We start from the raw sequence: 26343 nt of genomic DNA, 5'->3' as shown, positions 1-26343 counted from the left end.
TGGGGAGAAGGGCTAGAATAGATGTTATTTTGGAGCCAAAATCCATATGAAATTAATAAAAGTACTACTGGGGAACAGCCAAACTTCCATTCAAGCCCCAGAGCGCAGTTTGCTAACAGGTTATAATTTTACAAACTGCATCAACACCATTACAATTTCATGACCAAGAACAAAAATCAGAGGATGGGGATTAACACAGATCAAAGAGACAAAGAGCTCTTGGATGGTTATAAGACAGTATTTACATGAATTAACCATATAGATCAGGCAAAATATAGGGCCTGAGGAATAGCCAGTCAGGAGAAATAGGACTGAGTAAATGGAGGTTGCAGCATAGGTGGGAGAAAGAATACATGACTGAAGCGGCTCCACTGATGATAGACTAACTGCCCCACAACACCTGCCTCCTGCCCCGTTACCAACCCGGCCAGGTCAGTTACGGGAAGAAAGACAAAAGTATTACGCTCTGTAATGAGTAAGACAACTATCCCTATACTCTAAGGACCACTTATTATTCCCCAGCAATTTCTCCCACAAACTGAAGTTTCTACGGAGAAAAGAAAAGCTAGAGAGGATGAAAGGCAATAAAAAGCCGTCTCAGAAAACTTAGTTCCAACTGATGAGTACTCCATTGCTCCCGAACAACATCACAGAAGTCCAAAAGTCATCCCTTCTATTCCTTAATGGAGTTGACTTTATGTCGGAAAGGGAAATGAGAGAGGCAGTAAGTTGAACTCCCCCTAGACCAGCAATGAGAACTCTGTTTAAAGATAATTCCCTTAAAGTTTCTTCTTCATAAACACTGCTCAAAATCAGTAAGACTTGCCTAGAAAACTTCATAGTCCTAAGTGCCTAAATTTTAATCTGTCACTCCCATCTCCAAACAGTATCTATGATCTCATTTGTGCTTCTAAATCACTACAGGTTTGCTTTGGTAGAACACATCTTTGAAATCTGTCATAGGCTTGCATTACATATTTACGTATGAATTACATGGTTAAAAATATGGCCTTTACTTCACCAATGTTGTTTTTTATAGCAAAGAACAATCTTGGGAGAGTTTTTCCACTGAAAAGTTTTTTTTTCATGATTCTGTAATAAAGATAGTAGTATTAAGCATACCTGGATGATGATAGATCTTTCTTTAGAATAGGCATAGTGGAAAGGCTGAGCCCAAAGGCAAAAACTGAGGGCATGTTACATAAATAAAACCTTATTCTATATAACATCAATAATAATAGTGTTAGTACTGGTAAAAAGCAAAAGTACTATGGATAAGAAACAGTAAAGTATTAATTTAATAAAACAAAATATGTAAGTACAATAAAAAGGAGAAAAATGTTTCTCAAGAATATATGAGGAAGGTTTCCAGGATGGACAATGAAATTATAGTGCCTTTTGCCATTTGAGTTACAGGGTTTTTTGCCATGAAATTTAACCATTTTAATACTTTTATGTATGCCCACCATGGCCCCTAACTTTAACCCTTACTTTTAATCAGGATGCCACAGCTCATAAATGATTACTAAGCTCTTGCATTATCAGTTTCTCTCAGATTTAAAAATGAGAGAATTGCTGACAATGCAATTCACTACAACACTCATTTGTCAATAGATAAGATTATCACCCTGGTTAATAAGCTTCACTATATTTAGTTGTCCAATATGCAGATCAATAAAAAAAATTTTGTAAAACAATCCTAGGTTTAGTAAATAGAAATTATCTTAAATACAATTCACTGAAGAATAAAAATTGTTGTAAGTCAATTTATCTCCTTAACACTATATAGAACTTGTACCATCTCTAGCATTTTCTCACCAACGTCCTTAAAGTTCAGGACCAGTGCAGATTCGATACCTATCTGTTAAAGAAGAGCTGATTACAACATGCGTATTCAAAAAGAAGAGGCGTCCTGGGGACAGTCACGCCAATGATAACTAATATTTTCATAATATGTGTAAGTCCTGTTCTATGTGCACTACTGTCTTCACCCAAGCTATCAATCAACCTTCCGGACAGATACTCCATTACAGATGAGAAGAGCACAGAAAGGTTAAGAATCTTGCCCAAAGTCACCAGCTAGTGAATAGCCAGCAGAGTTGGAATTTGAACTCAGGAAGTCTGAGTCCAGAGTATAAGCTCTATGCTGTAGTGCTTCTAATTCTACCGCAGAACAGACATCAGCATGAACACCTAGAGTCGTTAGGCAATGTTTCGCAAAGGGTGGTCCTCTTTCCTCATCAGCAGGACCAGGGGCGCTAGTTTAGCATTCAGATTGCCAGGCCTAGACTCAGTCTCAAGGTTAAGCTGGGAATCTACATTTTAAATTAGAAATGCAGGAGACTGAGTCAAAATTTGAAAGACACTGTATTAAAGACTAAAACTATCAAGTGACAGTACATCCTGTAAGTATAAAAATATTACTTCTCTGTTCTAATTAATTCTGAATTGAAACAATCCAGTTTCTCTTTTATTTAGGGGACAGCTGGCTTAGTAGAGGGCTTCCCTTGTGGCTCAACTGGTAAAGAATCCGCCTGCAATACGGGAGACCTGGGTTCGATCCCTGGATTGGGAAAGATCCCCTGGAGAAGGGAAAGGCTACCCACTCCAGTATTTTGGCCTGGAGAATCCCATGGACTGTAGAGTCCATGGGGTCGCAAAGAGTCAGGCACAACTGAGCAACTTTCACTATCACTGGCTTAGTAAAATATGAGACTATTTCCAACCATTGATTGAAATAGTCTAATTTGTATTGTATTTATATAAAACTAAAATCACAAAAAATCTGAATGATTATTCTGTTGATTGGAAGAAAATCATCTGTAATACACTAACTTGTCAATGCAGTTAGTGTTACTTGGAAAAGGGTAATGTAGTATAATAGAAATACTACTACATCTGGAGTAAGAAGATCAGATGCTATCACTAATCAGAATTATAACCTTTGGTTCTTGGTAGCAGAGGGATCATTCCCAGTTCAACAGAACCAAAGGTCATTCATCTGACTGCATGCGATTTTCCTACTCCTAGTTCAGCATTTCACTGATATTAAAATACGAGGATATTATCAAATCTACATTTACCTCTGTGGTTATTTTGGAAGGTTAAATTTTATTTAATGGCTGCTAAATAAAAAGGCTACTAAGTTTAATGAATAATTTAAATTATGTTTTATATCAATTTGATTTCTATAAACAACAGCATAAAAACTTTAAAGTTAGGTTTTAGGAAATCTGGCTAAGAACAATGAAAGAATTGCACAGGTTTCTGGAATACTGGCAAGTCTTCAGAACAACCCTAGTATATGTTTTTGATGAGACAGGTTTACTATCAAAGACTTGAGAAAAATCTATGTGCTTCATACACAATGTATCATTAATTCTATAACAATAAGAAAAGTAAATAATTTCCATAATTAAAATACTCCGACATAGAAAGTGAAATTACTTTAGCAACAAGTAAAAATGTTATGCGAATCCCTGAATAATTTTCAGTGTCTTTTGCAATAGATTTTCTCCATCAATCTTCTTAGCCTTAGTTATGCACATTTATCTCTCAGATTACACACACACACACACACACACATATATATATAACATATATACACACATATATTTCTATTTTTAAATAAAAGATGCAAATTCTGTCTGGTAGGAACAGTGGAAATAATAATCTATGCTAAAAATCCACTAACGTGCCAGAAGAGTGTCTTTTCTCACGTGGCTTATGTCCCCACCTCCATCCAAACATTCTCACATAAAATGTAAGAAATGTATATACATAAAGACAATCAGCAAGTTGACCTAACACACTTGCTGCCATATGTTTATTTTTTCAGCACTGTAAGAAAAAAGTGACAATTTGACAGTGTGATTACATAAAGATGTTTGTCTTTATTTATATTTAATAGCATTCCAACAAATTATTTCTGAGATGCAGTGTTTTAAAGAAATTCTTTTTCTCAAACAACTCCTTTTTCTTATCCTTTGAGAGAAGATGCTTTATTTCTTTCTCTAACTCCAAAGTACCTTCCCAGTCCTTTACACAAAAAGGGTGCTAAAAATAATGACCTAAGAATGAATATACAATGGAACATTATTGAGCTATAAAGAGGAATGAAGTAATGACATTCTCTACAACATGAATGAACCTTGAAAACATGTTAAAGAGGACAGACACAAAACCTACATACTATATGATTCCATTTATATAAAATGTGAATAGGTAAATCCATAGAGATAGAAAGTAAACTAGTAGTTGTCAGGAACTGGGGGGAGGAGAGAGTACAGAATGAATACTATTGGGTATGTGATTTCTTTTAGTGCAAAGAACATTTTCTGGAATTTCTATAACTTTTGAAAAATATTAAAAACGACTACTTTTATATCAGTAGCTACCAATGGCTCTATGCTTGGCCTTTAGTAATTCATTAAAGAAAAGTCAAACACATCTTTATCTGCTTGTCTGGTGCCTGTGACTATGTTGTGACACAGTCTCTGGTGACACAGTTCCTGTGTCCCATCTCTTTGGAGAAGTCTGCCTTTCTGTGGACTTTAAGCCACTTGCTCTACATTATAAGCTATCTGATTGGTTCAAGAAATGTTATGATTTTATAGTTCGTCTGACATTTTATTATAGTTAGAAGTGACACTCTCCACCTTCCTCCTCCTAGGGGAAAACAGAAACCCCACATTCAGCAACATTTTAAAGTGAATTTCTGTTTTATTAATCAGTAATAGCATGGATTTGTAAAAAAAAAAACACATTTACTCAGATTATGCTTGTTAAACATTTGGTTACATAGATTTGGGGCAGACTTGTTAGTCTGTGCCACTTCTTCCAGGAACCCTATCAGAGATCTACACACATGGTTTTTAAATTACTGTCATACATTATGAGAAAAAAATCAATTAAATAAACTTTTAACTGTGATTTTAAAATTACTAAAATCAATTGTAATTCTGAGATATATTGTAACTTAACTATATTTCAAATACAAAGGCAAAAATTTTCATTTGCACATGTGGTTAGAAATAGCTTCCAAATATATATAAGCTTTGAATTTCCTAATTCTCACATATCTGAAGTACAATCACTGTAGTGAGGTATAAAAGGTGCTAACATGTAAAGGAATTAAATTCAAGACTTTTGTTGGTGTTGCTCAGTCGCTAAGCCATGTCTGATTCTTTGTGACCCCAAGGGCTACAGCATGCCAAGCTTCTCTGTCCTTCACTGTCTCCTGGAGTTTGCTCAAACTCATATCCATTGAGCCGACTCTTTGTGACCCCATGGCCTGTAGTTTGCCAGGCTCCTCCGCCCGTGGAATTCTCCAGGCAAGAATACTGGAGTGGGTTGCCATTCCCAAAGGATCTTCCCAAGCCAGGGATGGAATCTAAGTCTCCTGCACTGCAGGTAGATTCTTTACCACGAGGGAAACCCAATTCAAAACATAACGTAAAAAAAAGAAATCTATCTGTGATTTCCCACAAAAAAGTAACCAGATTTTGATAAATTATTGTAATTACATTAATTACTTTTATCACTTTGATACATATTTTCTGAGCAACATATATCATTTATAAATAAGAAAACTGAAGAAGGCTGTAATTTTAAACACCTTTGACAACTATTTAACCACAAAACATATACTCTAATTTTTTCCCATTGACTCTAGTAAAGCATGTTTGACTTTCTAATTTATTATTTACTATGAAGTTCTTAAAATTTTAAGAGAAAAACTAAAGAAAAATATTTTTTAAAGTGGACTATTTTAATATATCACAATAGAATTTAATTGTTCCTGGGTTCATAACAAATACATGAATTTAAATACAAATACTTCATTTGTACTGAGGAAAGCTAAGTTGCACAGTGAAAGGGGAAAAAATGAGTTGCTAAACTATTAAAAAGTTGCTTTCACTATAAAACTGTTAGATAATTAATCAGGGCTTAGAATCAGATAAGTGATATCATGTGATCAAAAATACATTCAATGAATTCAATGCCAAGAGTTTTAGACTCCAAAGATATCATCTTTCAGAACTCAATTCAAGTTTTCTCTTTTGGGTTAAAATTTGCAAGTAATAATCCAGGGGAGAGGAGAAAGCTTGCCTTTACAGATTTCCCAGAAGCTTAGTGCTAGAATTGTTCTACCATTATCTTCAGTCAGTTTTTAATGGATGATCACTGAAAAACTACCACTATTGCTGGTAAATGGCTTGGTTTCTTTTTCATTTTTTTTGGCTTGGTTTCTTGATACACACACACACACACACACATATATAAAACTACTATACATTTCAAAGTGAAATACATGATACTTCTTCCTGAAACAGCCATAATTTTGGGTTCAAGTATTCCTAGAAGAATTTATCTTCCAGAAACGATGTGGTTTTGATTCCCTTGTGATAAGGTGAATTTCCTTCATTATCTTCAAGACCCTTTGTGTATGAAAGATAGGATTGAATTCCTTCAAGGTCAGTCAAAGTCCTGAAAGCCCTAGAGGATTATTTTGGCACTCTGACTTTCCTAGTCTCTGAAACATTTGGCAACGTATCAGAGTTTTATCAGAGGAAAAAAACCCACAAAATTTATGGGGAAAAAAGTTGTAACTGACTATTGCCAAAGGAATCATATTCATTCAAAAAATATTTAGTAGGGAGATCTATATCAATTAGAGAGTGAAACACTCGGCTCCTATTTGAAATGTAGCCCACTGGGTATTTATTTGTCTTGGTTAAAGCTGACATAGGCCTGCTCCCCTAACTTCTGTATTATACTGTAACTGTGCTTAGTCACTCAGTTGCGTCTGACTCTTTGTGGCCCATGGACTGTAGCCCACCAGGCTCCTCTGTCCATGGAGGTTCTCCAGGCAAGAATACTGGAGTGGGCTGCCATGCCCTCCTTCAGGGGGATCTTCCCAACACAGGGATGGAACTGCACTGCAGGTGGATTCCTTACCATCTGAGCTACCAGGGACGCCCATGAATACTGGAGTGGGTAGCCTACCTCTTCTCCAGGGAATCTTCCCCACCCACAATCAAACTGGATCTCCTACATTGCAGGCGGATTCTTTGTATTAGATGTAAAATTAAATGAAAATAATTTTTACACATATTAAATCCAATTATTCTAAATTCTTTCTAAATAAAACTGCATCACTAGCTAACACACTGGCTTCTTTTATTTTTATTTTATTATTTTTATTGACATTAAATGTTAATTGGACATTAATGATATTGTTGTAAGTCAACAAAAATTTAAATATTGCCATCTTGTGGCCATTCATATACATGAAACTGAAAACAATGTCACTTTCCTAAAGAGATTTACCTTTAAAATATTCCCAAATATATTTTCCTTATTAGCTGAGAAAAGTGATCATTTTATTACATACAACCTTCTCCAAGGAGATAAAATTCATTTATACATTTAAGAAATATGTATTTTTTTAGAAAACTAAATTAAATATATAGTCATTGGCCATGAGTGGTAACAGAATTCAGTAGGACATCAAGGCAGTCCTGATACTATTTTAGACATATTCCTTTGCTCATATCTACATAGTCATGATTTAATACAATGAGGAAAGTTTTACAGGCAATTTTCCATAGGGTTCTAAAATATAATATCAACATAATAACTAACATTACTGTACCATTGTTAAGTTTTAAAAAGTGGTCAGGAGGGCAAAGTTCTGAAAAGCTGGAGCAAGAAAGGAAGAGAAAACAAACAGAAAAGTAAAAACATAAATAACATAATCTTAAGCTCTTTCTCATTTAGGTCTTCCCCAAAATGCCAAGTGCTGTTACCTTTGCAATTAGACTGGCATTCAATACATGAGCTAAAAAAAACACAAATACAAAAGCAAAAAAAAAAAAAAAAATATTTCTACTGCTCAAAATATTCCTAACACTTTTGCAGATAGAAGAATTTTTAAACAAAAGACATCTTAATTTCTTCTGCCAAATTTCAGAATTTAAGTTATATAAAATTTAAATGACTAAGAAGCAAGAAGGCAAACAAAGCAACTGTGCAAAAACATAAAGACAACATCAAAATGCTGTGATACTGAGTATAGAATCATTCAGCCACATCATTTTGTTAATCAAACAATAAAGAAAAGTTCATTCATATGATAGCATTTAACATGACAGTCCTTTGTTTTATAAGTTGTACCTGTTAATCAAATCACCACACAATATAAACAGTCTTTACAAAGCTCCTGAATATCCATAACTGCTGCCTTTATCATAATTTAAAACAGACAACCATGATACAGACTTGTACGTAGATAAAAAGATACTATCATTCAATTGTACAAGAAACAAAAAATAAGATTAAAAGAAAAATACTACCTAAGAGTTTTAAAAATCTATTAGAAATAGTATTTACTGATCAAAAGAACTAACAAATATATACTCAAATACAGGATGAGAGTCTTAACCCCAATGGACTAAATGTGAAAAAACAATAACAAAACCCTAGAGATAATAAGACATATAAAGTAAAGAATTCTCATTATGTATTTGTTCAGTATCACAAGTATCAAACTACTATTATAAGAAAACTAATCTTACCTTGCTGCTGTGAAAGTGAAATATCAGATTTATTTCTTACACGTATTAAACGACTTTGAACTGGCTTGTGTTCAACTTGCTTAACATCTTGGTCTTGCTTTTGTTGGTACTAAAGAATTAAAGACATGAAGTCATAATATCATTTTTTAAGTTACTTTTAAAAGATCTGAGCAGTTATTTACATGTTTATTATATAAAATTTGAATATTATGCATGCTTTCTAAGTACCAGATGGGAAATGGAGTACATATTACCAAAGAAAAGATATTACAAGTAAAATCTTTCAAAAGATCTGGATAATATACAGATTTCAAATATGCAAATGGTTTCTATTTCTGACTAGAGAATTCAGAGCTACTTATAAATCAACTATTCTAGATACATACATGATGGATTTAGACAGGATAAAAACTTAATTTGACTGTAAGTACTTCCATATAACTATTTTTGCATAAAATGAAAATCTGCATAATGTACTGCAATTTTCAAAAAGCTTTTATATATAATAACATCATTTAATTCTCACAAGTGTTCAGGAGGTATTATTATTCTTTGTCACTCAAGAAATGTATATTCTACCATAAGCCCCATCATCTCTTTTCCTTACTACAATCTAACCAAATTTAAAATTTTCAGTAGTAAAATTCCTTCACAATCACACATTACAAATTATGACGAATTTAGCCATTTTCTTTCTTTCCTGTTTTATGAGTCTAGTTATGAATGAGTCTCTAAGAACAGCTACCAGATACAATTTGACAGAAACTTAAAATGTCTCTGAACTCTTATCAAAATACAAGCATAGAAGAATCTGAAACCTATCCACATGGACTCAAATGTAACCACTCCAGTTCTGGCAAATACCTATTTATCTACAGGTAAGAATGAGCAGTTTCAGGCTGCAATAGTCACAACTAGCCTTACCACTGATCTTCTAAGTTTAGAGTCTTTGTTATGTAGGTTTCTGCCCTGAAGGAAGTGTTATTTTGATGTGTATTTCTAAAATGAGTACTACGACTATCTTGGGCCACTTTAACTAGAACTTTCCTATGAACCTTCCTACTGACTGCCTCCCTTAACCACAGAGTATTGTGGGGCCTCCCAGGTGACTCAGTGGTAAACAACCTGCCTACCAATGCAGGAGACTCAGGAGACGCAGGTTTGATTCCTGGGTCAGGAAGATCCCCTAGAGAAAGGAAGGGCAACCCATTCCAGTATTCTTGCCTGGAAAATCCCATGGACAGAGGAGCCTCGCAGGCTATAGTCCAGGGGGTCACAAAGAGGTGAGCACGTATGCATGCAGATTATGGAGCTAAATTGCTTGTATTCAACTCTGGGTAAGGCATTACCTAGCTTTGACTTTGGGTAAGTTACTTAATGCCCCAATACCTCAATTTCCTCATTCATAAAATGGGGATGATAATAATAATTACCTCAGTAGGTTGTTGTAAGGATTAAATGAGTTAAATATGTAACAAACATAGAACAGCATCCAGTTGAGTATAAGCACTATAAATAAGTTTATGCTATTATTATCACCAGTCTATTTTTCCTTTAATAAAGGAAATCTAAGAAATGAATTTTTGTGAAGCCATTCTAATAGTAACACTTTGCAGTTTTATTTTAAAACAGGCCAATAAATAAAGGAGAGCAATCTTTTTTTTTATTTTTTAAATATCTTTGCAGTGAAGAAGTGAAGTGAAGTCGCTCAGTCGTGTCCAACTCTCTGCAACCCCATGGACTGTAGCCTACCACACTCCTCTGTCCATGGGATTTTCCAGGCAAGAGTACTGGAGTGGGTTGTCATTTCCTTCTCCAGAGGATCTTCCTGACCCAGGGATCGAACCCGGCTCTCCCGCATTGTAGGCAGACGCTTTTCCATCTGAGTCACCAGGGAAGCCTAAATATCTTTATTGAGGTACAATTGATAAACAATAAACAGCATATATTTCAAGTGTATCATTTGCTAAATTTTGACATATATATATACCCATGAAGTGATCATCACAATCAAGATAATATGATGAATAAATCCACCAATCTCAAAAGTTTACTCATAACCTTCTGTATTCCCTCCTATAACTACAGATTAGCTTGCATCATCTAGAATTTCATATAAGTGGAATCATAAAGTATGCACTCTTATTTGGGTGTGGGTTCTGGCTTCCCTTAACATAACTCTTGTAAAAATCATCTATGTTACTGTATGCATCAGCAGTCCATGGCTTCTTCTTGCTAAATAGTATTCCATCTTATAGATATGCCAAAACATGTATATTTAACAACTTATGGACATTCGTGTGTGTCCAGTTTTTGCTGTTGTTTAGTCACTAAGTCGTGTCCGACTCTTTCATGACACCATGGATGGTAGCTGTCAGGCTCCTCTGTCCATGAATTTCCTAGGCAAGAACACTGGAGTGGGCTGCCATTTCCTTCTCGGAGGGATCTTTCTGACCCAGGGATGGAAAATTGCTATCAACATTCTTGTGTAAGTCTTTGTGTAGACATGTTTTAGTTTCTCTTGGGTAAATAAATACTTAGGAGTAAAATGTCTGGGTCATATGGTAGGTGTACGTTTTACTTTTTTAAGAAATTGCCAAACTGTTTTCCAAAGCGGTTGAATCATATTACATTCCCACAGCAGCATATGAGTTTAAGTGCTTTACACTTGCCAAAACTTGGCTTGTTAGCCTTTCTAATTTTAGATGTTCTAATGCGTAGTAGCATTTCACTGTGATTTTAATTGGCATTTTCCTAATAATTACTTGATGTTGAAAATCTTTTTGTGTGCTCATTTCTTTGGGTAAGGTATCTATCCAAAGATCTCATCCATTTTTTTAATTGGATTGTTTTCTTAATATTGAATTCTGAGCTCCCTATATATCCTAGACATAAGCCTTTTATCAGATAAGTGATTTGCAAATATCTTCTCCCAATCTGTAGCTTGTCTTTTCATTCTTTTAACAATGTGTCTTAAAGTGAAGTTCTTATTTTTGATAAGACCAGTTTATTAATTTTGTTCTTTCATGGACACAGTTTTTGGTGCCATTTTTGCCTAGCCCAAGGTCACAAACAACTTTTATTTTATTACAGAAGTAACTAACAGATATTTATTCATTATTAGTTTTTTCCTGATCTTTATTTGGTCATAGGTCATTAATATTAAACCCTACATAATAGTGGATTCCATGAACAATCTTTATCTTCCACATTTTTGGCTTTCATCTGCAACACCCTGCAATGCTGTATAATACCATACCATGACTATTTATTGAATAAATTAATCTAAAATGAGAAACATTGTAATAGCATTATTATTAAATACTACTGCATTTAATTTAACATGAGCATTCTTTTTTTTACATCTTGGAGAGTATCCTATTTTTTCAGTACACAAGAATTCATGAATTTTAATATAATAAACATTTACTGAAAACCTACTATGCACAAACTACTAAGCTAGTTATTGCACGGGAATATAGAACATAGCTATCTACTTAGGTAACAGGCATTTTTATATACATTATTTCTAATTTTTAATTTAAAGATGAGGAAATTAAAGCTTAGAAAAAGGCTATGTATGTGTTCAAGGTCCCAGCTAGAAGTTGGATAAGCTAAGATTTATAGCCAAGTTTGAGTCAGTTAAAAAAAAAAAAGAAAAAAGGAGGCAAGATTTGAGGCTGTCTGATTCCAGAGACTGTGCTCTTGATACTATACCATGCTAAGGCAATACTGTTACCATTCTGATTTAAGTAAAGTACAAGTACCATTAATTGGGTACCTGAGGAAAGTCTTCAGCGGCTTCTGATAATTTAACATCACTTTCTTGTGCTGTCAGAAGTGTCGTGGGAAGAGTAATGTGAGGATCTGGCTGCAACTCCAATTCTCCCAAACTCATTGGACCATGACTAGCACATAAATCTTCATAAACAGCATCTGCTATCAAATATGTAAACAGAAAGTTAAAACAAACTATTTCTTAAAGGAAGAAAAATTGGCTAAAATTGCCAATATTTCTCACCTGCTGAATTAGAAATAGAAATACTTCAACAGAAAATGCCTGTCACCAAGCCTTCATTGCAATTAAAACCAAAGATTATAGCAAATTCAAAAAGTACCTATGTTCAAACATATCTATGGATTATTCTAGGGTTCCAGTCAGCAACTTGTTTATGCAGCCCCCACATGACACCCACTCTTACATACCAAATCCCAACCTTCCAGAATACCTTTTCGATCAATAAAAGTCAATAGAATACTTTCTATCTAAAATGTAATCTTAAAGCAAAGGATAATTTCCTGACTAGAAAATGTTCGTATTGCTTAGCTCTGCTCTGTAGATATTTTTATTCAATCAAACTCCTCTTTTCCTCATTCAAATGATATCTCAATCAAATCAATAAAAAGAAGACAATATGAACAGAAACAAATATTTATCTAATAACATCACTGTACATTTATATTGCACTTTAAACTCCAAGCACTTTCACATACATGATCTCATTTAATTTGAATCTCACAATCATTCTGTAAGGTAGGAAGATCAGATAATTTTATAACTGTCTTTCACTGACAAAGCTAAGGCTCAGGTGAGTTAACCAATTGTTAAAAAATCAGAATTCTAGTTAAGAGGTATACAGCAACTAAAATCCTCATCTTTCAACTCCTACTCACTGTTCCTTATTTCACATTCTTGCTAAATTATTTTCCAGAAAATTCTTTTTTTCCTAATTAATGGTCGTCTTTTAAATATAGTACAGTATGGTCTATCTCATTTTAATCAACAGAAATAGATCTGAAGCTCTACACAAAAACTCAATTGTTTCAAATGAAATGATATTTTAAGACCCCACAGATATTATATTTTCCACTTACAGGTAGTCTGTTGAAAATTTCTTAGGTATAGCAAATAATCACTCTCTATTTTTTCACATTAATCTATATTTTTAGGTAAGTGAATGTTGCTCAGTCATGTCTGACTCTTTGCAAACCCATGGACTGTACAGTTCATGGAATTCTCCAAGCCAGAATACTGGAGTGGGGAGCCTTTCCCTTCGTTGGGATCTTCCCAACCCAGGGATCAAACCCAGGTCTCCCACATTGCAGGTGGATTCTTTATCAGCTGAGCCACAATAAGTTTTACATAAAGTTATAGGAAAAACTTATAACCTGACAGGGGAAGAACTTAAGTAGGTAATTCACAGAAGAGCAAATCCAAATAACCATCAAATATAAACTCACCAGTAGTCAGTCATATGTTTATACTTTAATTGACAAAAATAAAAATGGTAATAAAAATAATATCTGGCAGGGATTACAGGGGAAAGGTTGTAATATATTACTGATAAAAATAAATCAGTTTAAAATTTTAAGACAGCAACTTGGCATAACTATTTTAAAATTTAAAATATATTTTCCCTTGGACCTGTCATTTCTGGGAAACTACTCCCTAAATATAAAATGCAGCAATATGTTAGGCTATGTTGTTGTTGTTGTTGTTGTTAGTCACTCAGTTGTGTCCAACTCTTTGTGACCCCACGGACTGTAGCCTGCCAGGTTCCTCCGTCCATGGGATTCTCCAGGCAAGAATACCGGAGTGGGTTGACATTTCCTTCTCCAATGTTAGGCTATACATGAGTGAATATTTACTCTAGCATTGTTTATAGTGGGGGGAAATGGTAATAAAGTAAACATTCATCAATAGAGCAATGACTGAATAAATTACTGGAAATCCACACTGAAAGGTTTTATGCAGTCAATAAAAAGAATGAATTTAAGTAATACTAGTTGACCTGGAGTAATTTCCACAGGGTTTCCTGGGTGAAAACAAAACGCATGATATAATCTCAACTTGAAAAATGACAACAAATGACAACAAATATACACATACCATATGTGTGTGCATATAATTATATGCAGAAGGAAAAAAACCCTAAAAGGTTACATAACAGAATCTTAACGTGTTACCTGAGATAAGGCATGAAATGGGACAGGAAAAAATGTGAGGAGGAGGGGTAGATCAAGAACACTCAAAAAAAAAAAGAATCTATAATTTAAAGTAATATATAATATAATCACGTTTTATTTTTATGTAAAATGATATGCGGCTGACACATGGGTGTAAAGAAAAAAATTAATTACAAAGACATAAGACAGACTGTGATAAAAGAAAAAAATTATATGTAGAAACCCAGAAAGTGTATAAACAAACATCTCCCAAAAGCATTAAAAGTGCATAATAACTTTCCACTCATAAAACACTCTCACTTAACCTTTATTTACTGACTATGCTACATTCTCTGCTAGAGGACAGAGCTATGACAGCAGACAAGATAAAGTCCCCACTCTCAAGTGAGATTACAAATCAGTGTGATAAGAGCAACATTAGGCAGGTGACATTAGAGGACAACACAGACAGAATATTTGACGGTATCTAACTCAGTGATACGGGGTCAGGCAAGGATTCCATGACAACAATCACAACAATGTTGAATTTGCTACATCACCTCTAAAAACTACACTCACTGAGTGTAATTATGTTAGTTATCCCTTTTTAAGAGAGATGGTCAAAGGATTATTCCATTCAAGTCAAATTTAATTTAATTAATTATAATTTGAAATCCCTAATAAAATCCCTAATTTTATTTTTCTAGAATACTACTGCTTTGAAAAAGCAGCCATGGCAGACTTTCAGAGAAGACTAAGTCTGCTTAAATTGCCAGTGTCAGCAGCAGCTTTGGTTCTTGCACATCTAGTAAGTTACCCCATTTGTATGAAACCCAAAGGCACCTCAAATTCCACTCATTCTTATTTCCTCCTAATTCTATCTTTCTTCTCTCCCTCAGTGAATGGAGATACCAACTATCAAATCATTTTAGCCAGAAACCTGGAGATTTCTTAGATCTTCTCTTCTTTTGCATTTCTCATATCCAAACTAAGTCTTGTCTACTCTCCTTCTCAAATGTCTACCAAATCTCCCTTTTTACATTTCCCTGCTGCTCAATAATGACTCACCAAGTTCACTATAATTGTCTCAGCTAGAGGTTCCTTGCCTCCAGCCTTAATTCTCTCCAGTCTGTCCATTGCACTGCACCTCACATATTCTTGCCAAATAAAAGGCAAATTTGATCATTTCACTCATTTATATACAATCCTTAATGGATCTGTGGATATTAAAAAACATTCAGAATTGTTAGAAATTCACAAATGACTTTTCCATGGGAATAAATATAAAGCAAGATTGGAATTATTTTCCATTTACACCCCAATAAATCTCTACTATCTTAGAGTAAATCCAAAAACCACTGGATGTTATCATCTACACTACCTAGTTTCTGCTTATTGGTCCAATTTCATTACATCTTAAGCTCTGAATCAGTAATAAAGTACTTACATTTTCCTGCTTAAGTTTCTTTGTTTTTTCAATTTTATCCCTTTGTCTTATTATGTATTCTGCCACGAAGGTTTCTCCTACACTTACTACATAGCAAATGCCTATTCATCACTGAGAACTCATTTCAAGTAAGCTCCTCACATATGATGTCTGTCTTGATTGCCCTCCCCAGATACAACTGACCTGTATCCCCAATCCTACTTGGACTGCTTTACAATAACCACAATAACCTATTGCATGTTTTTGCTTTCTCATATACTATCTCTACTAGAGAAAAAATTCACTAAGAATAAGGTATTACCAGGTTTTATGTTCCTACCACCTAGAATATGCTTAGAGCAGAGCAAGCAATCAAAAAATATTTTCTGAATAAGTAAATGAACAAACTGGAACATGTTTATCACCCTTTAGAGTCTGGCTAATTCCTCTAATATTCAGTTTCACATTGGCTCTTCCAGGAAACTTTCTCTGAGCCCTCATGTGTGGGTTATTCCTCCTCTGCGCTCCTATAGCAGCCTGTGTTGTTGCATTAATCAACAATATTATAATTGTTGTCTCACATTATCCTACATGAGTTTGTAAACTCTCTGGAGAGCAGACATCTATTACCTCTGTCTCTCAAAACCCTTATTTAGTACCAATACACTGCCGGGTACATGCAGGTATTCAGTGCATTTTCTGAGTAAAAGCGAAAGTGAAGTCACTCAGTCCAGCCGACTTTTTGCGACCCCATGGACTGCAGCCTCCTAGGCTCCTCCGTCCATGGGATTTTCCAGACAAGAGTAATAGAGTGGGTTGCCATTTCCTTCTCCAGGGGATCTTCAAATGAAGAGCTATAATTGGTAGTAAATCTCAGAGTCCTCAGAGTTTGTTCAAAACACCAGTTCACATTTTGGGGTTCTTAAGACAATTCTTCAAACCTTATTTAGCATCTTTTTGTTATTCAACCCAACCTGAGAGCCTCAGAATTAGAAACAGTGGTATAGGACTACGAGTTGCAAATAGGATACTTTCTGAAAATGAGCAGAGGTAGGGACAGGCAAGGTAAGAACAGATGAGCCTCTGTAAACAAAGCTATTAGAAATCAACATGAAAGGCATGAGATTAGACAGTAGCAGAAATAGTGATACACGGGACTCATTCTTCCACAATAACCATTCAGTTCAGTTCAGTTCAGTCGCTCAGTCGTGTCCGACTCTTTGCGACCCCATGAACCACAGCATGCCAGGCCTCCCTGTCCATCACCAACTCCCGGAGTTTACCCAAACCCATGTCCATCGAGTCAGTGATGCCATCCAGCCATCTCATCCTCTGTCGTCCCCTTTTCCTCCTGCCCTCAATCTTTCCCAGCATCAGGGTCTGTGCAAATGAGTCAGCTCTTCGCATCAGGTGGCCAAAGTACTGGAGTTTCAGCTTCAACATCAGTCCTTCCAATGAACACCCAGGACTGATCTCCTTTAGGATGGACTGGTTGGATCTCCTTGCAGTCCAAGGGACTCTCAAGAGTCTTCTCCAACACCACAGTTCAAAAGCATCAATTCTTTGGTGCTCAGCTTTCTTTATAGTCCAACTCTCACATTCATACATGACCACTGGAAAAACCATAGCCTTGACTAGACGGACCTTTGTTGACAAAGTAATGTCTATGCTTTTTAATATGCTGTCTCGGTTGGTCATAATTTTCCTTCCAAGGAGTAAGCATCTTTTAATTTCATGGCTGCAATCACCATCTGCAGTAATTTTGGAGCCCAGAAAAATAAAGTCAGCCATTGTTTCCACTGTTTCCCCATCTATTTCCCATGAAGTGATGGGACCAGATGCTATGATCTGAGTTTTCTGAATGTTGAGCTTTAAGCCAACTTCTTCACTCTCCTCTTTCACTTTCATCAAGAGGCTCTTTAGTTCTTCTTCACTTTCTGCCATAAGGGTGGTGTCATCTGCATATCTGAGGTTATTGATATTTCTCCTGGCAATCTTGATTCCAGCTTGTGCTTCCTCCAGCCCAGCGATTCTCATGATGTACTCTGCATATAAGTTAAATAAGCAGGGTGACAATATACAGCCTTCACGTGTTCCTTTCCCTATCTGGAACCAGTCTATTGTTCCATGTCCAGTTCTAACTGTTGGTTCCTGACCTGCATAGAGGTTTCTCAAGAGGCAGGTCAGGTGGTCTGATATTCCCATCTCTTTCAGAATTTTCCACAGTTTATTGTGATCCACACAGTCAAAGGCTTTGGCATAGTCAATAAAGCAGAAATAATCTAACTAAATACATAAAACAAGAGGGACAAACTAGTCCTCTATAGGCACCTTCTTTTTAGGCAACTGTGTGTAATTTCTGGTTCTATTAAATGTATTTGAGAAGGTATTTTTACCTTCTCCAAGCATTATTAAAGAAAGTAACAGTACTATGTGTCAAGCATCATGCTAACTACTTTATATGCAAGAGCTGACTCATTTGAAAAGACCCTGATGCTGGGAAAGATTGAAGGCAGGAGGAGAGGGGGACGACAGAGGATGAGATGGTTGGATGGCATCACCGACTCAAGGGACATGGGTTTGGGAGGATTCCAGGAGTTGGTGATGGACAGGGAGGCCTGGCGTGCTGCGGTTCATGGGGTCACAGAGTCGGACATGACTGAGCGACTGAACTGACTGACTGACCTCTAATAACCTTATGAGGCAGATACTGTTTGTGATAAGCAGCTTCCACTACAGCCCCCTAACACTTGTCTCCTGGTATTCAGACCTTTCTGTAGTCCCCTACTATATTATTCCAGGATTGGTCTTTACTATCAACTGAATGTGGCAGAAGTGATTACATGTCACTTCTGACTTTAGGTTATAAAAGACACCATGGTTTCCATCTTGGGTGCTCACTGTCTCTCAGATCATCCACTCTGGGAAAAGTGAACTGCTATGTCATGAGCAGCATAACAGTTAGGTTCATGTGGTGAGGAACTGAGGCATCTTGCCAACAGTCATGTGAATGAGCTTGGAAAGCAGATCCTCCAGCCCCAGTTGAAGTCCTTAGATGATGGCAGCTCCAGCCAACAGATTAACTACATCCCCATGAGAGATCCTGGGAACCATGCAGCTAAGCCACTTCTAGATTCATGGCTTTCAAAACTGTGAGAGATAATAAATATTTCCTGTCTTCATCTGCTAAACTTTGGGGTAATTTATTAAATGGAAATAGATAACTAGTACATTAATATTATCTCTACTTGATAGATGAAGAAACTTGGGCTCAGAAAGATTAAGTTACTTGCCCAAAAATAGAGATCTGGAATTTAAAATGATTTCTGAAACTTCAAAAGCTCAAGCTCTTAGTCACTCTGTTATACTGACTCATCTATATACTTAATCTAATGCCACATTCAGTTCAGTTCAGTCACTCAGTCGTGTCCGACTCTTTGCGATCCCATGAACCGCAGCACGCCAGGCCTCCCTGTCCATCACCAACTCCCGGAGTCCACCTAAACCCATGTCCATTGAGTCCGTGATGCTATCCAATCATCTCATCCTCTGTCGTCCCCTTCTCCTCCTGCCCTCAATCCCTCCCAGCATCAGGGTCTGTGCAAATGAGTCAGCTCTTCGCATCAGGTGGCCAAAGTACTGGAGTTTCAGCTTTAACAGCAGTCCTTCCAATGAACACCCAGGACTGATCTCCTTTAGGATAGACTAGTTGGATCTCCTTGCAGTCCAAGGGACTCTCAAGAGTCTTCTCCAACACCACAGTTCAAAAGCATCAATTCTTTGGCACTCAGCTTGCTTTACAGTCCAACTCTCACATCCATACATGGCCACTGGAAAAACCATAGCCTTGACTAGATGGACCTTTGTTGACAAAGTAATGTTTCTGCTTCTTAATATGCTGTCTCGGTTGGTCATAACTTTCCTTCCAAGGCGTCAGCATCTTTTAATTTCATGGCTGCAATCACCATCTGCAGTGATTTTGGACCCCCAAAAAATAAAGTCAGCCACTGTTTCCATTGTTTCCCCATCTATTTGCCATGAACTTATTATTTTTTCAATTAACTAAATATCTACAGAGTACCTACAATTAAAAATGTACTGGACTGTAGGTATCCAGCTAGGTGATGCCATAAGGATGGGCTGAATAGGATACATGCTAATGGATTTTATTCTGTAACAATTCAGTAAGTACCTCTTTGTTCACAAGTACCAAGCAGCTCTCAAGTGATCTGTGAGAGCCATCTAGTGTCACTTGTACTTAATCACAATCTGCACAGTTAGCTGGATACAGATATAGAAGTTGTATTTTATGCTACTTTGAACCCTAATTTAAAATACTGTAAAAAATTAATACTCTTACTATGTTTATAAAATAAACAATTCAAATATTAACTTATATTTATTTCCATGGAAAATTCAGTATTGAGGGTCTCTCATTTCTGAACGATAAGGTGTTTGCTTAATATAAAACTGAGAGTCTAAATACTCTACACTAACGTATTTCTTTCTGATTTCTAGCAAATCTGCATGCCTCCAGAAGTTCTTTTCATTTAATAGACTTCAATAATGAACATGAGATTAACAATAAATGAGAATATAGTTGATCCTCATTACTCTGAAGATTTCATTTCTGCAAATTCACCTGATAAAATTTATTTGTAACTTTGAAATCAACACTCACAGCACATGCAACCTGTGGACATGCATGCATACAGCAGTGAAAACCTGAATCACCCTACACACAACTCAGCAGATGAGGCTAAACACAGGCTGCTCTGTTTCTTATCAGCTCTTATACTGTGAACAAGTATTCTTTTTTGTTGTCTATTTAATGACAGGTTCCCCACATTCTTATATATTTTGCTGGTGATTTTGCTCTTTAAAATGGCCCCAAAACATAGTGCAGAAGTGCTCTCTAGTGTTCCAAAGTGTAAAAAGCTTTGATGGGCCTTACAGAAAAAATATATGTGCTAGGTAAGTTTCATTCAGGAGTGAGTTATAGTGCTGCTGCTCATGATAATCAGTGTTAATGAATCAACAATGCATATTAAATAAGTGCCTTTAAATAGAAACATACATAAAGCAAGGTTATATATTGTCAAAAATGTTGTATATATATTAATAAATATAATAAATATAAATATAATATAAGATACAGGCTCATAGGAACCTAACCCCGTATTTCCTCTAGGAACAGTGGCTCAGTATTTCCTAATTCAATGTTTCTGGTGACTCTATTATAGGACCTAAGTACTGCAGATAGTGAGAATCAACTACATATACCAGAAACTGATATTCTCTATTCTGCTCTTATTCTTAAACTGTTACAGCCGAAAGTTTAGTTAATAAAGTTTCAGAATAACACTGAGTGCACTGAGTTCTGAGTCAGAAACTCCTGCAGCATAAAGAGTGAACGTCTACAGTGTTACCGAACTTAACACTGTCCTACACAAGATGTGTTCTCTGATAGTTCTCGTGTGCTAGTTATATTTTTCCCAATATACATTAAAACAAATAATATCACTACTAAAAAATCTTAAGTAGACATACACATATTACCAAAACTATCTCATGCCCCACCCAGAGATTCATGTACCAACACTGTTACATGAATCACATTTGGGGAAACATTGCTATATATAGAAAAAATCATTATCAAACTTTTCAATTATGAATACCCTTTTAAATAAAGAAGGTTTGCAAACTTCTACCTGAAAAGTTATGCTTTTCTTAATTCAAGTAGGAACACTACTGTAGATTATAATACAAAACAGAATACAGCATTCAACATGAAAACGGTACAGAGTGTGATGGGATTCAAAGTAAATATTCTAATCACTACATCAGGAAGGAGTATTTTGGTGGATACCTGCAACTGTGTCACATTGCTGAGATGATGGCTTAAGAGCACATTTCTCATCTGAAGACTCTGCCTTAGCCACAGGTTGCTGCACATACGCGGAAAGTCCCATGAAGATGTTCTCTGCTGTTGCTGCTGGCAGCCTCTGTCCTTCACTAAGCTCACCCACACTGTTTTCCAAGTCCTGTAAAAAGTAGAAACCATTGTTATAAACATCACATTAAAATCAAGTCAAAACAAAAAATATCTGTCAAATGCAGAAAAAGAGACACAGATATATAGAACAGACTTTTGGACTCTGTGGGAGAAGGCGAGGGTGGGATGATCTGAGAGAATAGCATTGAAACATGTATATTATCATATGTGAAACAGATCTCCAGTCCAGGTTGGATGCATGAGACAAGTGCTCAGGGCTGGTGCACTGGGATGACCCAGAGGGATGGGATGGGGAGGAAGGTGGGAGAGGGATTCAGGATGGGGAACACATGTTAATCCATGGCTGATTCATATCAATGTATGGCAAAAACCACTACAAAACTGTAAAGTAATTAGCCTCCAACTAATATAAATAAATGAAAAAAAAATCTGTCAAATGTATCAGGATGCAGACCACCTGATTGCTAGAAAAGTATTTCAGAAAGTGCTTATCAAGCCACATACACATTACATGAAAGTTAGTTTAATAAGATACCTAAGTGGAGGCTTTGTTTTTCTTATGAAGTATTTTTTATGAAGTTAAATACCGATTATCTGTTTATTCAACCTCCAAAATAGACAGCAATAAAACACACCAGAAAATTTTTATTATTTAAAACACTAAATGCTGGCACACAACCTAAACTGTTTATACAGTTTAAAATTAGAAAATAGAAAATTTATCTCTTGTTCTTTCTGAATGAAAATCAGCTAAAGTTGTTAGAATGAAATTTATAATGAAACACTTGCTGAAAATGTACAAAAAGTACAAATATGCTTCTTTACCAAATATATAAAGTAAAAAGTTTAAGAATGATGTGTTAAAATTCTTTCTGTGTTAAAAACTAGATGACCTAATCACGAGCACATGTTGTGACTTGGAGATATTCTAATTAATGAGTTTACTAATCAAGAAGTGAATAAAAATTCCAATATATGAAGGCCCTCATTTTTTTATTTAAAAGGAGTTTAATCTCAACCAAGGGGTTTTTTTTAAACTAGAATATATGAACAAATCACTACTGAAATATCTTTGATGACTGTTGACTACAAAATAAAATCTAACTGCCTAGCTCATCATTCACAATTTTCTACAATTTACCCTAATTATCCTCTATAGATTTATATTCTGTAATCTGACTTTTCTTAAAGAATATCAATGGCTCGACATCCTTTAAACAGGAGAAGATTGTTTTTCAATTAATATGAAATCCTTGAAGATTCTTGGGTAAAGTTTAGGATGACAGCTGACACATTTCCTTAGAAATATTTCACAGGACCTATATTACTCTACCACTACCATATAAATGTTGTGCAATATACAGTACCTTCTCTTTGATGAACCAATTTTCAAGGGTACTTGAAATTGCTAAATTATCTAACACCTTAATACTCTATGGAAGATTTAGCTTCCCTATTCACAAAACGCTCTAATACCACATAAGCATTTATCATTTTTATATTATACTCAAATCTCAGACTCATGTCAACTCTAAGTTAGTTTATCTATAATCTATAGTAGTACACTAGCTCACCCACATAAATGTACAAAATGCAGTTCTGTCCTCAGACTACTCTCACTGACCAGATGCTCCCTCTGGGCAAAGAGTAACAACAAAGAACAGCTACTATTTTCTTACCAAAGCAGTATTTTAACTTACAAATATATCATTACTACTAGTTCTTATTACAAACAAATGTTTAAAACATAGGAGAACATGTTTAATGTCACTGTTAACCAGACTGGCAAAAATTTAAGACTAAAAATACATAATGAGGTGTCAGAATCTCATAAAGCTGAAGAGCAATGCTTTAGTGTCTATATATGGACAGGGAGGCCTGGCATGCTGCGATTCACGGGGTCGCAAAGAGTCGGACACGACTGAGCAACTGAACGGAACTGAACTGAGTGTCTGTTTAAATTATAAATGCCTGTGCCTTCTGAGTAATTCCACCCCTCATTATCTTCTATCAGTTCAGTTCCGTTCAGTCACCCAGTCGTGTTTGACTCTTTGTGACCTCATGGAGTGCAGCATGCCAGGCCTCCCTGTCCATCACCAATTCCTGGAGCTTACTCAAACTCATGTCCATCGAGTAGGTGATGCCATCCAACCATCTCATCCTCTGTCATCCCTTTCTCCTCCTGCCTTCAATCTTTCCCAGCATCAGGGTCTTTTCCAATGAGTTGGTTCTTCATATCAGGTGGCCAAAGTATTACAGCTTCCGCTTCAGCATCAGTCCTTCCAATGAATATGCAGGACTGATTTCCTTTAGGATGGACTGGTTTAACCTCCTTGCAGTCCAAGGGACTCTCAAGAGTCTTCTCCAACACCATAGTATCAATTCTTCGGTGCTCAGCTTTCTTTATAGTTCAAATCTCACATTCATACATGACCACTGGAAAACCACAGCTTTGACTAGAAGGACCTTTGTTGGTAAAGAAATGTCTCTGCTTTTTAATATGCTGTCTAGGTTGATCATAGCTTTTCTTCCAAGGAGCAAGCATCTCTTAATTTCATGGTTGCAGTCACCATCTGCAGTGATTTTGGAGCCCAAAAAAATAAAGTCTCTTACTGCTTCCATTGTTTCCCCATCTATTTGCCAAGAAGTGATGGGACCAGATGCCGTGATCTGAGTTTTCTGAATGTTGAGTTTTAAGCCAACTTTTTCACTCTCCTCTTTCACTTTCATCAAGAGGCTCTTTAGTCCCTCTTCGCTTTCTGGCATAAGTGTGGTGTCATCTGCATATCTGAGGCTATTGTTATTTCTCCCAGCAATCTTGATTCCAGTTTGCGCTTTATCCAGCTCAGCATTTCACCCGATGTACTCTGCATATAAGTTACATAAGCAGGGTGACAATATATGGCCTTGATGTACTCCTTTCCCGATTTGGAATCAGTCTTTTGGTCCAAGTCAAACTTCTAACTGTTGCTTCTTGACCTGCATACAGATTTCTCAGGAGGCAGGTAAGGTGGTCTGGTAGAGAGGCAATTCCTCATGGTGCAAAAAAGGATTTTATTCTTTTCATAGTTTGGAGAAAGAAAAATTGGAATCAGTCTAAAAATGCTTCAGTAGGAGAATAAACTAGGGCATACTACATGGTAGATAAAAAGGATATGGTATGTCTTTTAGGATTTAGTTAAATTTTAAGAATCAGATGGCAGAATAACACACATACATACGTCAAAATTATCCACACATGAGCATACACAAACCCTTGTGCAAATGTTTAGCTGCTTAGAAAAAATCTGGAAAGGATAATCTTCCAACTTCTGGGCTTCTGGTCTAGCCAAGATGACACACAAACAAAGGCTGCCAGCTCCCTGTCCCCAAAAATGCCAGAGTAACTACAGAAGTGAGAAGAGCCATGGATTCTGAGAATTAAGTAAAAACTGTGAAAAAACACTGGGAGAGACCAACTGCTAGCGTGACCTGGTGTGTGTGGGGAAAAAAGGGCTGCATCCTGTAGAAGAAGGTGGCTACAGCGGGGTGCAGTGAGATGAATGAATGATGTAAAGAGCTGCTGTCAATTCCTCTTTCCCTCATTAACTGGAAATCATCACTGCTTGCCCCTTAACCTTAAAGATCTTGGCAACAACAATCTAGGCTAGAGATACAAGTGCCCCAGAGTAATGATATTAGGGAGCATGAAGGCCCAGTTGGGGTGAAAAGTTACAGGTGACATCTGACCAGGAACCCATGGGGATTCACTCCTCACTCTGTCCCCCTTTGAACCCGAGGACAGGAATACAAAACCTCTCAAAGAAACTTCTTCCTAAGGGTTTTAAAGACATAACAACCATCAGAAGAACTGAATGGTAGAGTACCGGCAAACAGCCGTGGTCACCATCAGGAGTGGTTCTGTGCTGCCTGTGAAGCCCCTTCCCAGGGCTCATCACCTTATCTCCTTATATTCACTTAAACAGACCATGGCCTGATTTTAGTCCTTACCCAATACTAATTCTCAGACAGAAGAGCTTATCCTACTGCCCCCACCCTGGCCCCGGAACATGAGTTCATATAACAAAAGAAACAAATTACTCAAGGAGTAAATGTTAAAAAAAAAAAAAGTGAAAAACATTAACCATATATACATATACACACACAAAAGGAATAAAGAAAAATACTAACAATGTGAAACAAAAGATCATTAAATAAAAGACACAAGTGAGAATATCCAATATGAATAATATAGAAGTCAGATAAACAGTAGGCTAAAGAACAAACCGGTGGCTGGCAGATCAGATTGAAGAACTCTCCAAGAAGAGAGTAAAACAGACTAAAGAGACAGAAAATCTAAGACACAAACAGAAACAGAAGTATTAATATCTGGAAAT

The 26343-nt window shown here is 36.2% G+C and overlaps 1 protein-coding gene across 7 annotated transcripts in view; it reads right to left on the bottom strand.

Moving 5' to 3' along the window:
• Positions 1 to 26343, bottom strand: part of KIAA0586 (KIAA0586 ortholog) — a 114617-nt gene that overhangs the window by 18416 nt on the left and 69858 nt on the right. For 4 of the 7 annotated variants that reach the window (XM_043472191.1, XM_043472190.1, XM_043472194.1 and 1 more), the window contains 3 exons: positions 21821 to 21995; positions 12361 to 12518; positions 8580 to 8688 (listed from right to left, as the gene is read on the bottom strand). In XM_043472191.1, coding sequence (XP_043328126.1) covers positions 8580 to 8688; positions 12361 to 12518; positions 21821 to 21995 — 442 coding nt within the window. The remainder of the gene's footprint in view (positions 1 to 8579; positions 8689 to 12360; positions 12519 to 21820; positions 21996 to 26343) is intronic. The other 3 variants (XM_043472192.1, XM_043472196.1, XR_006270089.1) reach the window with 2 other exon arrangements.

The sequence above is a fragment of the Cervus canadensis genome, chromosome 6 (genome assembly GCF_019320065.1).
Source record: "Cervus canadensis isolate Bull #8, Minnesota chromosome 6, ASM1932006v1, whole genome shotgun sequence".
In the NCBI taxonomy this organism is placed as follows: domain Eukaryota; kingdom Metazoa; phylum Chordata; class Mammalia; order Artiodactyla; family Cervidae; genus Cervus; species Cervus canadensis.
Note: the sequence above shows the minus strand (reverse complement) of the source record. Positions and strands in the feature narration are given on the sequence as shown.